General features: G+C 38.0%; 1 protein-coding gene across 3 annotated transcripts in view; it reads left to right on the top strand.

Moving 5' to 3' along the window:
- Positions 1-18728, top strand: part of KIF3A (kinesin family member 3A) — an 82956-nt gene that overhangs the window by 20531 nt on the left and 43697 nt on the right. For all 3 annotated transcript variants that reach the window (XM_040241828.1, XM_040241831.1, XM_040241829.1), the window contains exons 4-5: positions 4-88; positions 15964-16069. In XM_040241828.1, coding sequence (XP_040097762.1) covers positions 4-88; positions 15964-16069 — 191 coding nt within the window. The remainder of the gene's footprint in view (positions 1-3; positions 89-15963; positions 16070-18728) is intronic.

Raw genomic sequence — 18728 nt, 5'->3', positions numbered from 1 at the left:
CAGATTTTTGGTTCGAGTGTCTTATTTGGAAATATATAATGAAGAAGTTCGGGACCTTTTGGGCAAGGATCAAACACAGAGGTTAGAGGTACGGATAATTGAAATTGGAGTACTTTCCAGAGCAAGAGAATGTGTACTGAATTAAGTTCTTTTTTGAACAAAAGGTACTCTTAATATTTTATTATTTTTGACCAGGAAACTTGGTAACATGCTTCAAAAATACAACTATTTTGAACACTTACACGTTGAAAAGTCTTGGTTCCGACCCTATTTCTCCCCACCCTAAGATAACCACTTTCGGTATCTTTTCAGTGTTCTTTATGTAAATACAAATATAATTTTATTTTTACTCTAAATGTAGCACCCTATATACCTTGATCTGCACCTTTTTTTAAACTAAAATTTTTATTGAGATAGAGTCACATGCAGTTGTAAGAAATAATACAGAGGATTACCCTTTACACAGTTTTCCCCAGAGATAAAATTTACAAAGCTGTAATGCAATATCATAATTGTGGTATTGATCTTGATATAATCCACAGATATAATCCATTTGAATCCATTGTTCAAATGCCCCAGTTTTTCTTGTAGTCATTTATGTTGTATACTGTTTTATCACATGTGTAGATTATTATATCCACTACTGCAACAAGGTACTAAACTGTTCCATCTCAAAGATGCCTTATGTTGCCCTTTTATAACCATATCCACCTCTCTGGTGACCACTCCCCTCTGTCCCCATCCCAAACCCCGACAACCCTAATCTATTTTCCATTTCTACGGTTTTGTCATTTCAAAAGTGTTATGTAAATGTAAATATATAATATGTAACTTATTGGAATTGGCTTTTGTGACTTGGCATAACTCCCTAGAGATTCACCCAACTTGTTGCATGTATCAATTACTCATTCCTTTTTATGTCTGAGTAATATTGCATGGTGTATTTAACCATTCACCTGCTGAAGGACAACCATTCACCTGCTACGTACAGTTTGGGGCTGTTATGAGTAAAGCTGCTATGAACATCCACGCATAGATTTTTACGCAAACATAAGTTTTCATTCTCTGGTATGAATGTCCAAGAGTACTCCAGAATTTAAAGTCAGAAGTTGAGGTTTTTAAAAAAATTTGATTAATTTTTGGCTGCGCTAGGTCTTCGTTGCTGTGCATGGACTTTCTCTAATTGTGGCAAGTGGGAGCTACTCTCCAGCTGCTGTGTGTGGGGTCCTCATTGTGGTGGCTTCTCTTGCTGCAGAGGACGGCTTCTGGGGTGCTTGGGCTTCAGCAGTTGCAGCCCAGGGGCTTGGTAGCTGCAGCTTGTGGGCTGTGGGGCCTGGGCTCAGCAGTTGCGGCACATGGGCTTAGTTGCTCTGTGGCACGTGGAATCTTCCTGGGCCAGGGATCAAACCCATGTCTCCTGCATTGGCAGACAGACTCTTTACTAAGTTTTTACAGTATCAGAAATGTAGGTATTAATACTAATTATGAATGTTGTCACAAATATTTGTGTTTTTAATCTTTCTTTTACCTGAAGGAAAAATCGGACTTTCTGATTGAGAAACTCTAGTTTGTATACTTTTGGGTAATATATTGGCACTGCTTTAATCCTACATCTTAGAAAAGGGGAATGTAAGATTATATGCATGACTATCAGATAATTACAAAAATTGTGGATTGGTTCATTATAGCTGATTCACATTCAGTATTTTTTCTTTTTTTCCCTCAAACTTTAAACTTTTATTTTGTGTTGGGGTATAGCCAGTTAACAATGTTGTGGTAGCTTCAGGTGAACAGCGAAGGGACTCAGACGCCATTCTTCCTCAAATCATTTTTTTAATTGAGATGTAATTTACATAGCATAATATCCTTTTAAAGTGTACAATTTAGTGATTCTTTGTATATTCAGAAAGTTATGCAAGCATCACTACTATCTAGTTCTAGGACATTTTCATTGTTCCTGAAGGAAACTCCATGCCCATTAGGTGTCACTCTCCATTCCCCTCCTCCCTCCTGGTAACCAGTAATTTACTTTCTGTCTCTATGAATTTGCCTATTCTGGACATTTCATTTAAATGAAGTCATACAATTGTGGTCTTTTGTGTCTGGCTTCTTTCACTTTTTTTGATGTTTTCAAGATCCATTCATGTTGTAGCATGAATCAGTATTTCATTTTTCCTTTTAACATCTTGTAAAAGTTTTCGTGTGAATACAAGCATACCTCACGTTATAGTGCTTCACTTTATTATATTTGTTGATACTGTTTTTTTCTTTTTAAACAAATGAAGGTTTGTGGCAACCCTGCATGGAACAAGTCTGTGCAGCTCTGTATTTCCAACAGTATTTGCTTAATTAATTCATGTGTCTGTGTCACATTTTGGTAATTCTTGCAGTATTTTAAACTTTCCACCAGCAAAGAGATTATGACTGGCTGAAGGCTCAGATGATGGTTAACATTTCTTTTAGCAATCAAATGTTTTTAAATTAAGGGACAAACATGTTTTAAACATAATGCTATTGTACATTTATAGTCTATGGATGGTATAATATAACTATAACTTTTATATCCACTGAGGAAACAGAAATTGATGGTACTTTTTATTATGGTAGTCTGGAACTGAACCTGCAGTATCTTTGAACTGTATATTTTTAAAGTTCTCTTGGTTATATATCAATGAATGCAGTCGTTAGATAATGTGATAATTCTACTTTTAGGTACTGCCAGACTGTTTCCCACAGTGGCTGTACCATTTTGCGTTCCTATCAGTAATGTATGAGGAGTCCAGTTTTTCTATACCCTTATCGATACTTGTTATTGTCATTTATTACAGCCATTATAGTGGGTATAAAGTGGTATCTCATTTGTGGAGTTCAGTTTTTCCATATCCTCATCAACACTTGTTATTGTCATTTTTTATAGTGATTTTAGTGAGTATAAAGTGGTATCTCATTTGTGGGCTTGATTTCCATTTCCCTGATGGCTGATGACATTGAACATCTTTTTATACCATCTGTGTATCTTCTTTGGAGAAATTTCAGTTCAGATCCATTGTTAATTTTTAGTTTGGTCTTTATTTTTTTTTAATTAAATATTAATGATTTTTTATATGGAGCTTCCCTGGTGACTCATTGACAAAGAATCCACCTGCCAGTGCAGGAGGTGTGGGTTCGATTCTTGGGTCAGGAAGATCCCTTGGAGCAGGAAATGGCAACCTACCCCAGTATTGTTGCCTGGGAATTCCCATGGATCTTAGAGGAGCCTGGAGGGCCATGGTTTGTGTGGGTCGCCAAAGAGTTGGACACAACTTAGTGACTTACCAACAATTCTTTATATATTCTAAATGCAAGCTTGTTAACAGATAATAGGAATTTACAAAAATATTCTCTTATGGATTGTCTTTTTATGTTTTTGATGGTGTCCTTTTGGAGCATAAAAGTTTTAAATTTTGATTATATTTGCTTTATCTGCATTTAGTTTTGTTTCTTGTGTTTTTTGGTGTGGTATCTAAGAAATCATTGCTTCATCCAAGGTCACAAAGATTTACGCCATTGTTTTCTTCCTAAGAGTTTTATAGTTTTAGCTTTTATATTTAGGTCTTCGGTTCATTTTGAGTTAATTTTTTATATGTCTTGTGAGTTAGAGGACCAGTCTCAGCACCATTTTTATTTTTTTTGTAACTGCGTGTTGTGTGGGGTCTTAGCTCCCCAATCAGGGATTGAACCCACTCCCCCTGAGGTGGAAGTGCAGAATCTTAACCACTGGACTGCCAGGGAAGTCCTTCAGCACCATTTATTGGAAAGACTTTTCCCCCCTCATTGTACTTTGTTTTTTTTTTTTATTTAACTGAGCAATGGACTATGATAATCTTTCCATATAAGTAAAGAGAAATGCTTCTTCATTCTTTTGTCTTTTTTTTTTTCCCCTTTCTGCCTCATAGTATCCTTAGTATGGACATAACTTTTAGTTTGCTTAGCCACCCTGCTATTGATGAACAGTTGGGTTAAAATCTTTTGCTCTTACAGTTCTGTACACACCGTGTAATTACACCGTTTCATGCCTGTGCAGGCTTGTCTGAGGATAGAGTCCTGAAACAGGATTGCGGAATCGAGTGGTAGATGACTAGTAATTACTGCCAAATATATTGCCAAAGGTTTTGGTGTATGAGACCACAGGTTAGCCTTTAAAATATTAATATTGGAATTTTGATTGGAATTGTATTGTCAATAAAATAATTAGAGAATAATGTGTTTAGAATAACAATAGAATAGAATATAGAATCGTGGTAGCCTCCATTGTGGAAGAGTGTGGAATATACTGAGAATAACAGTAGAATAATAGAGTATTATTAAGAAGCTCTTATAATGCAGCCAGAGGCATTTAGTGTAGTAAATGGTGGTAGTAGTACATATTTTATTTCATTTAACCTTTCATCAGTTCAATTTTGTTAATGTAAAAAAATGAAACCTAGAGAAATTTCCTGACTTGCTTGTGTAAGGTAAATGGATTAAGGATTAAAGAGTGATTTCTGAGGTTTTAACACCTTAGCTTGAATATTGGCTCTGATTTCTTAAGCAGATTACTTACCCTCTATGAGCCTTAGTTTTGCCACATGAACATGGAAATAATAATAGTATCTACTTTATAGTATTATTGCCAAAGATAAATTAATATAAAATTTTAAGATTATTGCTTGACACATCATAAAGTATTTAATAAATTTTAGCTTCTTAAAAAAAATTGACTATATGAACTGAACTTTTGGAGCAATATGTTACAGGCTTAGGTGTTAATATTATTTGAATTTGTTGAACCTTAATGAAGACTTAATCCATAATGATGTATAGACAACAAATATACAGATAAGTTTCTTTTTTCTGGTCGTCTTTGGTTTTGATGGATCCCTTAATTCTATGCTTTTTACCTTTTAAAAGTTTGTTAATTGTACAGATTATTAGAATAAAAACCATTTGGAAAGAACATTTCCATTTTTATAATAGTAATTATAGATCACATTTATTCTCAGAAACAGTCTTGTCAGTGGTTCTCAAGTACAGTAGACCTAGTGTTCCTTTTTTATAACATATATTTTGTAATGCCCCTTTGATTATCCTGAAATAAAATTCATAGATGATAAAATCTATCTATACACATAATTTTAAAGATATCAATTATAATATTACTTTTAAAAAGTACTGGTATTTCAGTATATAATATAAATGCTTATATGTGATCATACTCAATGGCATATATAAATAGAGGCATATTTAAATCATTATGACTGCAATACCCACAAATGCAGACTGTTACAAGTATGTTGAATTGGTAATCTAAACACCTTGTTTGGTGTTACTCAATGACATGGTCCTTTACAATAGCATCTAGCTCTTGGTGGAGTTCTGAGGAAAATAAAGTAGTTCTCTCCTCAGTTTTCCTGCATTCCTATATTATTATTACCATGGGAAAGCACTTTGTCTTTATAGGTAAAGTAGAGTTAGGATCTAAATTCAGATAATTAATAAGTTGTTTTTTTCACCCATGTGACTATCTGGTAGGACATTCAGAGTTGCATGGGACCATTCATGATTGTGATGATCCCACCTACTTCAGGGTGTTCATTATCCCAGTCTCCTGCCTGCAAATACTAATAGTGTCCTTAACTGAACCAGAAACTCCCCCTCAAGTTTCTAAAACAGTCTGGTCAGGGGAGTAGCTGCCTTCATTGAGATCCATTGTTTTGGTGTCACAAGCTATTTGTTATACAAATTAAATTTCTTTGTTTTTATGATAATTATTTGCTAGGATTACCATCCAGTTTTAAGAGCTTTCATAAATAGTAGTCATAGACAGTAATATATAACACTCACATGTTATATATAACACTTCCAATGCCTCACTTCTAGATGAACTTGCCAGCTCTGACTCAGCCTCATGACTGTTAGTTTCTGAGTGTCTAGACCACATTTAAGTTACCAGGACTCAAAGACCAAGGTCCTCTAATGAGGATCAGTGTCAGGGGTGTCTCTGAGAATGATTAATCCTTCCATTTCCTTTCTCTCCTTATGGTGGGGTCTCCTCCCAAATCAGGTCCAGGATCCCCTAATGAGGGTCAAAACCAGAGAGGAGACAGAATTCACACTCATGTACTGAGACTCCCAAGATAAGAGTCAAGTTCATTTTGATGCAATACCATAAAACCTTTACATAAGGAATTCTATTCCATTTTCTTTCCCTTTTAAAAAACAGTTCTAGCTGAATGTAGGTGTTATAGTCTAAAGACAATTGAGGGGTCATTGTTCATCAGAGCCTAAAGAATACTGGGGCCATGTGGTGTTACAGTTAAATATCATTGTCTTTCTGTTCATAGGAGTACAGCTTAAGATCTTCCAGGTTTGCAAAATACACCTTAGGGAACTACAAGATGAAACATAGCTTTCATTACCCATTATTCTTTCACATGAGTGATGTTAGCAGAAACAGACTAGCAGATCAGTATCTGGAGTCTTCTCAGGGTCACAGTTACCTGGCATGAGAATGGGGGTGCAGATGAGCCTTGCTGTAACAGGGAGTTTCTTGATTACTGCTCAGGCAGTGATGGACAGTGAAGGGACTCTTTGATCTGGAAAGGAAAGTCCAATTAAAGTGGTAGTATGCTCAAAACCAGATGACAGAGTCCTACACCTCCCCCCACCGAAAAGTAAAATTCCAGTCAAGGCAACCCACTAGGGAAGAATGCCCTGGACATGAGTGGTTGCACCACTTACTAGAGATCTCTTACAGACCAGGACCAGAACCTTGTTTCCTTTACCAGGGCATGGAAAACACTGTGGGCCAGTGATGCCATTAGTGGTAAGCACTTGGGGTGTCCCTGAGACAAGTGCTCAGGCACCTGGTGGGCAAGATCTGAGTGCCACTGTCAGTCGGGGGCTGATGTACAGTGATGAGATGCCTCTCAAGGTGGCTGTGCCTTCATGGTCACCAGAGTCATTACTGAATCAAACTTAGGTCTGTTTGCCTGTCACACAGCAAGGCCGATCTATTGACAGGGGTTTGTGTTGAGGGAAAGCACAGTGTTTTATTGCATGGTGCCAAGCAAGGAGAACGAGCAACTCATGCTCAAGAGGCAAAAACTCCCTAATGATTGTTTTTCAGGGAAGGTTTTTTTTTAATTTGGCTGCCTGGGGTCCTAGCTGTGGCATGTGGGATCTTCATTGCAGCACATGGACTCTCTAGTTGCTGAGCTTGGGCTTAGCTGCCCCGAGGCATGTGGGATCTTAGTTCCTTTACCGGGGATCAAGCTCGTGTCACCTGCATTGCAGGGCATATTCATAACCACTGGACCACTAGGGAAGTCCTTCAGGAAAGGGTATTTAAAGGCAACATTTGTGTTGAGGGTCACAGAGTGCTTGACTTTCTTCTGATTGGTTGGTGGTAAGTTAACAGGGTGATGTTTTAGGAATCTTAATCATTAACCTCCTAGTTTAGTCCAGTCTGGGGTCTAGTGCTTGTGGTCAGCATGTAGTCGTCATCCTCAAGCTGGATAGGGGTCTTAGTTTCTGCAGAACAGTTCTAAGATATGCATGGGATTGTTGAATATATTCCTCAAGGAGGAACTAGGACTCTGATTATAGATGAACTATTGTTTCAACTACAAAGAGCAATTTCTTGGCTTTTTCTTTGATTTTGTATTCCTTTCTTTCCTTAATTAGTGACTGCTTGACTCTGCTCTTTGGAATTCAGGAAAGGCCTAGCAGACTACATCCTTTCTGTACAAACAAGAAACAGGGAACATGGAGTGGCTTTTGTACATGGGAGGGTCCCGCAGGGTCTTGTCTTTTTTTAACTTTTGTAATTTATATTGGAGTGTGGTTGATTTACAGTGTTGTGTTAGTTCCAGGTATACAGCAAAGTAATTCAGTTGTACATGTATCTATTCTTTTTCAAATTATCTTTCCATTTAGCTTATTACAGAATGTTGAGCTCCCTGGGTCCTTGTTGGTTATCTGTTTTAAATATATTAGTGTGTATGTGTCAGTCTGAAACATTTAATTTATCCTTTCCGCCCTGCCCCCCAACCTTTCCATTTTGGTAACCATAAGTTTGTTTTTGAAGTCTGAGTGTCTCTTTCTGTTTTGTAAATACATTCATTTGTACCTTTTTTTCTTTTTTTAATATTCTGCATGTAAGCAAATATATTTGTCTTTCTCTGACTTACTGAACTTAGTATGATAATCTCTGGTTTCATCCATGTTGCTGCAAATGGCATTTCATTTTTTTTTTTTAACGGCTGAATGATTTTCCATTGTACAAGTGTACCATATCTTTTTAAATCCATTCCTCTGTCAATGGATGTTCAGGTTGCTTCCATGTCTTGGCTATTGTAAAAGTGCTGCAGTGAACAATGGAGTGCATGTATCTTCTCAAGGGAAGTTTTTCTCTTGAGTTTATGCCCAGGAGTGGGACTGCTGGATCATATGGTAGTTTTTTTTTTTTTTCCGTTTACTTATTTGGCTGTGCTGGGTCTGCTGCTGTGTGCGGGCTTTCTCTGGTTGCAGTGAGCAGGAGTGGCACTGTAGTTGCAGTGGGCAGGCTTCTCATTGCAATGTTTTCTTTTGTTGTGGAGTGTGGGCTCTAGGGTACATGGACCTCACTAGTTGTGGCACTCAGGCCTAGCTGCCCCACAGCATATGGGTTCTTCCCAGACCAGGGATCAAATCCACCTCTGGGAGGTGGATTCTCAACCACTGGACCACCAAGAAGTCCCATGTGGTAGTTCTGTATTAGTTCTTTAAGGAAACTCCATACTGTTCTCCATAGTGGTGGTACCAATTTACTTTTCCACTAACAGTGTAGAAGGGGGTTGCCTTTTCTCCATGCCCTGTCCAGCATTTGTTATTTGTAGACCCTTTGATGATGGCCATTCTGAGGATGTGAGGTGATATTTCATTGTAGTTTTGATTTGCATTTCTTTAATGTTGGGTATCTTTTCATGTACCTCTTGGCCATCTGTGTGTCTTCTTTGAAAAAATACCTATTTAGGCCTTCTGCTCATTTTTTTATTGGATTGTTAAGTTTTTTGTTATTGAGCTGCATGAGCTGTTTGTATATTTTGGAGGTTAATGCCTTGTTGGTGGCATACTTTGTAAATATCTTCTCTCTTTCTGTGAATAGTCTATTTGTTTCATTTATGGTTTCCTTTGCTATGCAAAAGCTTTTAAATTTAATTAGGTTCCATTTGTTTGTTTTTGTTTTCATTTTCATTACTCTGGGAGGTAGATTGAAAAAGATCTCTCTGTGATTTTTGTCAGAGTTTCTGCCTATGTTTTCCTCTAAGAGTTTTAAAATATTTAGCCTTAACATTTAGGTCTTTAATCCATTTGGGGTTTATATTTTTGCGTATAGTGATAGGGAATGTTCTAGTTTCATTTATTTAATGTAGTTGTCCAGTTTTTCCAGCATCACTTATTGAAGAGACTGTCTTTTCCCCATTGTATATTTCTGCCCCTTTTGTCATAGATTACGTGACCACAGGTACATGGGTTTGGTCTGTTCCTGTTTTCTATTTCTTCCTGGTTCAGTCTTGGAAGGTTGTACCTATCTAAGAATTTGTCCACTTCTTCCAGGTTGTCCCATTTTATTGGCATATAGTTGCTTGTAGTAGTCTCTTACGATCCTTTGTATTTCTGTGGTGTCCATTGTAATTAATCCTTTTACTTCTAATTTTACTGATTTGAGCTCTGTTTTTCTTGATGAGTCCAGGTAAAGGTTTATCAATTTTGTTTACCTTCTCAAAGAACCAGCTTTTAGTTTTATTGATTTGTTGTTATCCTTATCTCCATTTCATTTACTTCTGCTCCGATCTTTATAATTTCTTTCCTTCTACTGACTTTGGGTTTTGCTTTTTCTTCTTTCTCTGATTGCTTTAGGTGCAGGGTTAGGTTGTTTATTTGAGATTTTTCTTGTCTCCTGAGGTAAGATTGTATTGCTGTAAATTGCCCTATTACAGCTGGTTTCATTTCGTGCCATGGCTTTCGGATATTCTTGCTTTCGTGCTCACTTGTCTCGAGGTAGTTTTTGATTTCCTCTTTGGTTTCTTGAGTGATCCATTGGTTGTTCAGTAGCATGTTGTTTAGCCTCCAAGTATTTGTGTTTTTTACAGCTTGTTTTTTTTTTTTCTTGTATTGATTTCTAATCTTACAGCATTGTGGTCAGAAAAATGCTTACTATGATTTCAGTTTTGTTAAATTTACTGAGGCTTGCTTTGTGACCCAGTATGTGATCAATCTAGAAAATGTTCCATCTACACTTGAGAAGAATGTATATTCTGCTGCTTTTGGTTGAAATACTCTATAAAATAATCAGTTGTCTATCTGTTCCAGTGTCATTTAAGGCCTGTTTTTCCTTATTGATTTTCTGTCTGGATGATCTGTCCATTGTTGAAAGTGGGTTGTTTAAGTCTTCCACAATTACTGTGTTACTGTCAGTTTCTCCTGGTTTTAGCATTTGCCTTATATATTGAGGTACTTCTGTGTTGGGTGCATGTATATTTACGATTATTATATATTCTTCTTGGATTGATCCCTTAATTATTATGTTAGTGTCCTTTGTTTCTTGTAACAGTCTTTAATTCTGTTTTGTCTGATATGAGTTTTGCTACTCCAGCTTTCTTTTGATCTCCATTTGCATGGAATACCTTTTCCCACCTCATCACTTTTAGTCTGTATGTGTCCCTAGATCTCAAATGGATCTGTTGTAGACAGCATATATATATAGGTCTTGTTTTTGTATACATTCAGCCAGTCTGTGTGTGTTGGTTGGAGCATTTAATCCATTTACATTTAAGGTAATTATTGGTATGTATGTTCATTGTGTTGGATTTGTTTCTGTAGGCCTTTTTGATCCCCTTCTTTTATTCTCTTTTTTGTGATTTGATGGTTAATTTTATTGTTGTGTTTGGAATCCTTTTTCATTTTTTTGTGTGTATCTATTGTAGATTTTTGATTTGCTGTTACCATGAGGTTTTGATACAGTAGTTTGTATATAAAGAAGATTGATTTAAGTTGCTGGTCCTTTCCAGTACCCTGCCTTTGTGCTCTCCTCTTCTTAGGATTATGATATCACATTTGTGTGTGGGTATTTCCTACCTTTACTGTGTGTTTGCCTTTACTGGTGAGTGCTTCCATTTGCAGTTTTCTTTTGTCTATTTGTGTCCTTTTCCACTTAGGGATTTTCGTTCAGCATTTGTTGCACAGCTAGTCTCCCAGTGCTGAATTCTCTTAGGTTTTGCTTGTCTAGTAAGCTTTTGATTTCTCCATCAAATCTGAATGAGAGTCTTGCTGGGTAGAGTATTCTTGGTTGTAGGTTCTTCCCTTTCATCTCTTTAAATATGTTTTGCCCACTCCCTTCTGGCTTGCAGAGTCTCTGATGAAAAATCAGCTGATAATCTTATGGAAGTGAAGTGAAGTGAGGTTGCTCAGTCGTGTCTGACTCTTTGCGACCCCATGGACTGTAGCCTACGAGGCTCCTCCCTCCATGGTATTCTCCAGGCAAGAGTACTGGAGTGGGTTGCCATTGCCTTCTCCAGGGGATCTTCTAGACCCAGGGATCGAACCAGGGTCTCCCACATTCCAGGTGGATGCTTTAACCTCTAAGCTGCCACCCTTATATGTTAATTGTTGCTTGTTTCTTGTTGCTTTTAATATTTTCTCTTTGTCTTCATTATTTGTCAGTTTGAGTACTGTTTTGTTTTGGCGTGTTCCTTCTTCAGTTTACCCTGCATGGGGCTTTCTGTACTTCTTGAACTTGGGTGACTGTTTCCTTTCCCATGTTTAGGGAATTTTCAGCTGTTATCTCTTCAAATATTTTTTCAGGTCCTTCTAGGACCCCTGATGCAAATGGCAGTGTGTTTAATATTGTCCCAGAGGTGTCTGATATTGTTATCATTTCTTTTTTGTCTGTTTTCTGTTCCACGGCAGTGATTTCCAATATTCTGTTTTCCAGCTTACTTACCTCCTCTTCTGCCTCATTTACTCTGTTACTGATTCCTTCTCTTCTGTTTTTTATTTCAGTTGTTGTGTTGGTCATTTCTGTATTTTAGATCTTCTAACTCTTTTTAAACATTTCCTGTATCTTTTTGGTCTGTGCCTCTGTTATTTTTTGAGATGTTGGATCAGCTTTACTCTCATTACTCTGAATTCTTTTTCAGTTTGAGTGCCTATCTCCATTTCACTTAGCTGTTTTTCTATAGTTTTATCTTGTTCCTTTGTCTGGGACGTACTCTCCTGCCATCTCATTTTGTCTGCCTTTATGTCATTGCTGTTTCCATTCCACCAGCTGCAGGGTTATAGTTATTATTGCTTCTGCTATCTGCCCACTGGTGGGTGAGGCTGATCTAAGAGGCTTGTGTAGACTTCTTGGTGGGAGGGACTGTGTCTTGCCCACTGGAGGGTAGAGCTGGACCATGTACCTCTGGTGGACAGTGCTGTGTCAAAGAGTGTGTTTAACATGCAGCTGTAGGCTTGGTAAGATTTTATGCAGTCTGTCTGCTGATGGGTGAGGCTGTGTTACTGCCCTGTTGGTCATTTGGCCTGAGGTGTTCCAGTACAGGAACCTACTGGCTGTTGGGTGGGGTTGGGTCTTATGAGGAAATGATGGCCTCCAGGAGGGCTCACATCAATGAGTACTTCCCAGAACTATTGCTGCTAGTGTCTTTTCCACACAGTAATCCATAGCTGCCCCTGACTCCCTAGTAGGCTCTCCAAGACCAGCAGGGAGGTCTGGCCCAGGCTTCTATAAAGTCACTGCTTTCCACTCCAGTATTCTTGCCTGGAGAATCCCAGGGATGGGGGAGCCTGGCGGGCTGCCGTCTGTGGGGTCGCACAGAATCGGACACGACTGAAGCGACTTAGCAGCCCCTGACTCCCTAGGAGGCTTTCCAGGACCAGCAGGGAGGTCTGGCCCAGGCTTCTATAAAGTGCTTTTCCCCCTGGGTACTGTTCTGCATGAGACCTTGTGTGTGCCCTTCAAGAGCAGAGCTGTTTCCCTTAGTCCTGTGCTCTGAGGGCTTCTCCTCCCAACGCCAGACCCCCAGGATGGGAAGCCTGATATGGGCTCAAAACTTTCACTCTCGTGGGAGGACCTCTATGATGTAATTATTTCCCAGGTTGTGTGTTGCCCACCTGGTGCAAATGGAATTTGATTTTATTGTAATTGCACCTCTTCTATGTCTGTGGCTTCTCCTTTGTCTTTGAATATAGGATATCTGTTTTGGTAAGTTTCAGTGTTTTTTTGTTGTTGTTGTTGGTGGTGGTGGTGGTTCACCAGTTAGTTGTGACTTTGGTGTTTTCTTGATATGGTGTGAGCTCACATCCTTCTCCTCCACCATCTCGTCTCAGGGTCCTGCTTTATTTCAGAATCATATTCAGTTTTTTCATTTTTCATATATAATTTATCTATGCTTAATAATTGTATATAGAATTAATAACTTGTGATTGGAAATGACCTTAGACTTTGCAGACTGATGCCAGTTTGAAGAATGTTTCCCATCTGCAGTAAGATAAGCATAGAAGTGAAAGTACATGATTAAAAACTTTCATTGCAATTAGACATTTTCATGACATCTAAGGGCATGATTTTTTTTTCCAGAGATGCCACTTTTCCACATTAGAAATATACACATTATTTTTTTAACATAGATTTTCTGAGCATTGATATAGACCAATAATATTCAAACAAAGGTTTAAAGCATTTTAACACTTAAATCAAACCAGACCTTATGTGGAAGCCCAGTCTATAAAATACATGAAAGTAAAGTTCTCTTTAGAATTTGTCTGGGTCTGAAAAACCCCAGACTCACTGTGGCCCCTCATTGCCACCACTAGGCCATCTAGTGCTTGTCAGAACACAGTCTGAAACCCACTGCTTTATGGAGACCAACACATTTATTTACTGCTACTAAAATTAGGAATTAACATATATCCCATGACAGAGAAAAGGCAGTTTTTGTAATGTATAAATATATCTTAATAAAAAAGCCCCCACACGCTAATTAGATTTAAAATCAACACCTAGAATTCAGAGTATTTGCTTTTGTGACTTTGTCTCTGATGTTGTTTTTTAAAGTTTTGTCATCTTTGTCTGTGAGGTCTTACTACTTGTGGAAGTGGCTTGCCCCACTGGCAGCCACAGGCCTCTACCTCAGTTTTACTTTATTCTGTTGATTTTTGGAGGTGACTTGTAGTCCATGCAAAATGAGTTTTATATTTCTATGTATATTTTACAGTTAGTATTAAAATACTATGTGTATTATAGATACACATATCCTAAATACAGCCTTCAAGTTGGGTCAAAGTTCTCAAGTTACTCACAGAAAGATAATATTTTTACATAAATACCATAGATCTGATTATTTCACTCACCTGTGTGAAATACTCTAGTGGTTTCAAATTGCTCTTAAGATAAAGAGCAATAATTAGAGAAGTGCAAATCAAAACTACAGTGAGGTATCACCTCCCAGCAGTCAGAATGGCCATCATTAAAAAGTTTGTAAATGCTGGAGATGGTGTGTGGAAAAGGGAGTCCTCTTGGCACTGTTGGTGGCCATGTAAATTGGTGCAGCCACTATGAAAAACAGTGTGGAGATTCCTCAGAAAACTAAAAATAGAGTTGCAAAGTGACTCAGCAATTCCATTCCTGTGTGTATGTCCAGTCAGAACTCTAATTTGAAAATATACATGCTCCCTTAGCTCTTCTGAACAGACCCTCAGAGCCATCTGAGAGGCTGTCTCTCGGGCTTAAATCTTCAGTATGTCCACTGAATAAAAACACAGTTCTTAACTTTAGGTTAATTTCTTGGTGAAGCAGAGAAGGATGTGGATAGAGGGTCCAAGTCAGAATATAAACAGCAGCACTATTTGTAGTAGCCAACACATGGAAGCAACCTAAATGTTCGACAGATAAGTGGATAAGGAAAATGCGGCATATCTGTGCAATGGAGTACTACTCTGTTGTGAAAAGGAATGGAATAATGCCATTTGCAGCAGCACGGATGGACTTAGAGACTATCATACTTTAAGTGAAGCAAGTCAGACAAATACCACATGTTGGTTTTTTGTGGAATCTAAAATATAGCGAAAAATTAACTTATTTGTGAAACAGAAACAGACTCACAGACATAGAAAACAGATTTGTGGCTGCTGAGGTGGGGGCAGTGCGGGAGGGATGGATTAGGGGTTTGGGATTAGCAGGTACAAACTATTATATATAGAATAAGAAGCACCAAGGTCCTACCACATGGTACAATATCCTGTAATAACCATAATGGAAAAGAATATGAAAAAGAATGTGTGTATGTGTGTATATGTATGTAATCTGAGTCACCTTGCTGTATACCAGAAGCTAGCACAACATTGTAAATCAACTATAGTTCAGTAAAATCAAATTTGTCCAATAACTGTGCTTAGTCTTATTTCTGCTTACCTCTTTAGCCAGGTATCCCACCTGTTCCCCCTGTGCTGCCTACTCGTTATTTGACTTGTGTTTGTTTAATTGGTTTTCATTTTTTTAATTACCTAGTTTTTTCTTATTTCAGGCTTCTTGCACATACTCTCTCATCCTATTCTAACACACAGATTGAACCTGCTATTTCTTCAGGTCTTAGCTTAAACATCATCTTGGGGAAACTTTTCCTGTCCCTGCTTCGCTAGCTTAAGTCTCTCCATAATGTATTCTCCTGTAGTTTCCTGTATTTTTTTTTTATGGTATTATCACAGTTAAAATAATTTTTGTGTGTAATTATTTATTTATATGTTTGCCCTGCAGATTTTTACTTCCACCGTGTGGAAACTCTGCCTTGTTCATCACCCTATCCTCACTATCTAGCAGTATCCAACATGTTGTAGATATTCGGTAAATACCTGTGGAAGAATTATGGATATATGTGTAAAATCTGTATTTTAATTTTTTTTTAGGTTAAAGAAAGACCTGATGTGGGAGTTTATATCAAAGATTTATCAGCTTATGTGGTCAATAATGCTGATGATATGGATAGAATTATGACACTGGGCCACAAGAATCGTAAGTGCAGTGCTTAATTGTGATTAAACAGTTACATGTTGAGTAGTCTGGTTTAGAAGCAAAGTTGCTATGGGCACTTTGCACCATAAAGATTGGATTTTTCAATTTCTTATAAACCATTTCTCTTTCATTATTTACTGTGTGGAAAGGATATATGAATGAAAGGTATCATTGCTTTCTATGTTGTCCAAAATTTGTTGCTTATTGATAATGCTGTATCTGAGACGCTCATATCACTGTCTCTTGTTAGCTGTAATAATATTGGTAACATTTATTGAGTACTTACCATGTGGCAAGTGTTTGTGCAAATGCTTTATAAGAATGGTCTCTCTTAATCCTCAGAATGGACTTTATTAAGGTATTAAATTCCTGTGTTATGGCTGAGAAAACTGACATTTAAAGTAAATTATCTAAGGTCATATACTGTTTAATAAGTGTCAAAATGAGTATGTGAATCTACACTGTTAGCAGTAACCACTCAGCCACAAAAAGGAACAAATGTGAGTTAGTTGAACTGAGGTGGATGAACCTAGAGCCTGTTATACAGAGTGAAGTAAGTCAGAGAAGAACAAATATTGTATATTAACACACATATATAGAATCTAGAAAAATGGTATTGATGAACCTATTTGCAGGGCAGCAGTAGAGACGCAGATGTAGAGAACAGACTTGTGGGCCACAACAGGGGAAGGAGAGAGTGGGGTGTATTGTGAAAGCAGCATCGACCTACGTGTACCACCGCGTGTCGGATAGCTAGCTACTGGCAAGCTGCCGCATAACACAAGGGAGCCCAGCCTGGCGCCCTGTGACAACCAAGAGGGCGGACTGGCTGAGGGGCTTGGGAAGGAGGTGATAGGTGTATATGGGCTTCCCTGGCGGCTCGGCTGGTAAAGAATCCCCCTGCAGTGCGGGAGACCAGGATTCGATGCCTGGGTTGGGAAGATCCCCTGGAGAAGGGAACAGCTACGCACTCCAGTATTCTGGCCTGGAGAATTCTGTGGACTGTATAGTCTATGGGGTTGCAAAGAGTCCGACATGACTGAGCAACTTGCACTTCACACTTCACTTCACTTAAGTTCATATATATATATATATTGTCATGCTGATTCATGTTGTTTTAAGGCAGAAACCAACACAACATTGTAAAGCAAGTATCCTCCAATTAAAAAGTTAAAAATATATATTCAGCTTAAAAAAACCCCTGGCATTATAATGCCTTCCTTTTATTGCTAAGAAGGCAAACAAAGTGGCATTCCTTTTAGTAAGTTTCAGGTTTTTTATAAAGAATGAAAAACTTCTGCAGTATTCCTGATCTCCCTCTCCCCTGCCTCCCTGTCCCAGTACTAATGATGTTGCTAACAGCAATTAGAAGTTTGAGGTAAAAGATAAGAACATAGAAAGTAAACTTTTTTTTTTAACATGAAACTTTCTTTTTTGTATTGGGGTATAGCTGGTTAACAATCTTGTGGTAGTTTCAAGTGAACAGCAAATGTACTCAGCCGTAGATACACATGTATCCATTCTTCCTCAAACCCTCCTCCCATCTAGGCTGGCACATAACATCGAGCAGAGTCCTATGTGCTATACTATCCATTTTAAACATAGCAGTATGTACATTACCTTCCTAAAGTCCCTAACTAAGTCCCCCACCTCCTCCCTGCCAACCATAAGTTCATTTTCTAAGTCTCTGAGTCTGTTTTGTAAGTAAGTTCATTTGTATCATTTCTTTTTAGATTCCACATATAAGGGATGTCATACGATATTTCTCCTCTGACTTACTTCACTCAGTATGATGCCCTCAAGCTCTACCCATGTTGCTGCAAATATCATTATTCCATTCTTTTTCATGGCTGAATAGTATTCCATTGTATGTATGTACCGCATCTTGTTTGCTTCTCTGTTGATGGACATTTAGGTTGCTCCATGTCTTGGCTGTTGCAGACAGTGCTGCAGTGAACATTGTGGTGCTTGTATCCTTTTGGATCATGTTTCCCTCTGGGTGTATGCCCAGCAATGGGATTGCAGGATCACATAGTAACCATTTTTAGTCTTTTAGGGAACCTTCATACTGTTCTCCATAGTGGCTGTCCCAATTTACATTCCCACCAACAGTGCAGAGGGTTCCCTTCTCTCCACACCCTCTTTGGCATTTGTTGTTGGTGAATTTTTTGATGATAACCATTCTGACTGGTGTGAGGTGATATCTCACTGTAATTTTGACTTGTATTTCTCTAATAACTAGTGACACTGAACATCTTTTCATGTGCCTGTTGGCCATCTGTATGTCTTCTTTGAAGAAATCTCTATTCAGGTCTTCTGCCCGTTTTTTGAGTGGGTTGTTTGTTTTGATGCTATTAAGCATCATAAACTGTAAATTTTGGAGACTAATCCCTTATAGGTCACATCATTTGCAAATATTTTCTCCCACTCTGTGGGTTGTCTTTTCATTTTGTTTATTGTTTCCTTTGCTGTGCAAAAGCTTTTGAGTTTAAGTAGATCCCATTTGTTTATTTTTGCTTTTATTTCCATTATTCTGGGAGATGGATCAAAAAAAGATGTTGCTGTGATTTATGTCTGAGGGTGTTCTGCCTATGTTTTCTTCTAGGAGTTTTATGGTGTCCCTTCTCACATTTAGATCTTTAATCCATTTTGAGCTTAT

This window comes from Oryx dammah, unplaced genomic scaffold, assembly GCF_014754425.2.
Source record: "Oryx dammah isolate SB20612 unplaced genomic scaffold, SCBI_Odam_1.1 HiC_scaffold_5, whole genome shotgun sequence".
Taxonomy (NCBI): Eukaryota; Metazoa; Chordata; class Mammalia; order Artiodactyla; family Bovidae; genus Oryx; species Oryx dammah.
Note: the sequence above shows the minus strand (reverse complement) of the source record. Positions and strands in the feature narration are given on the sequence as shown.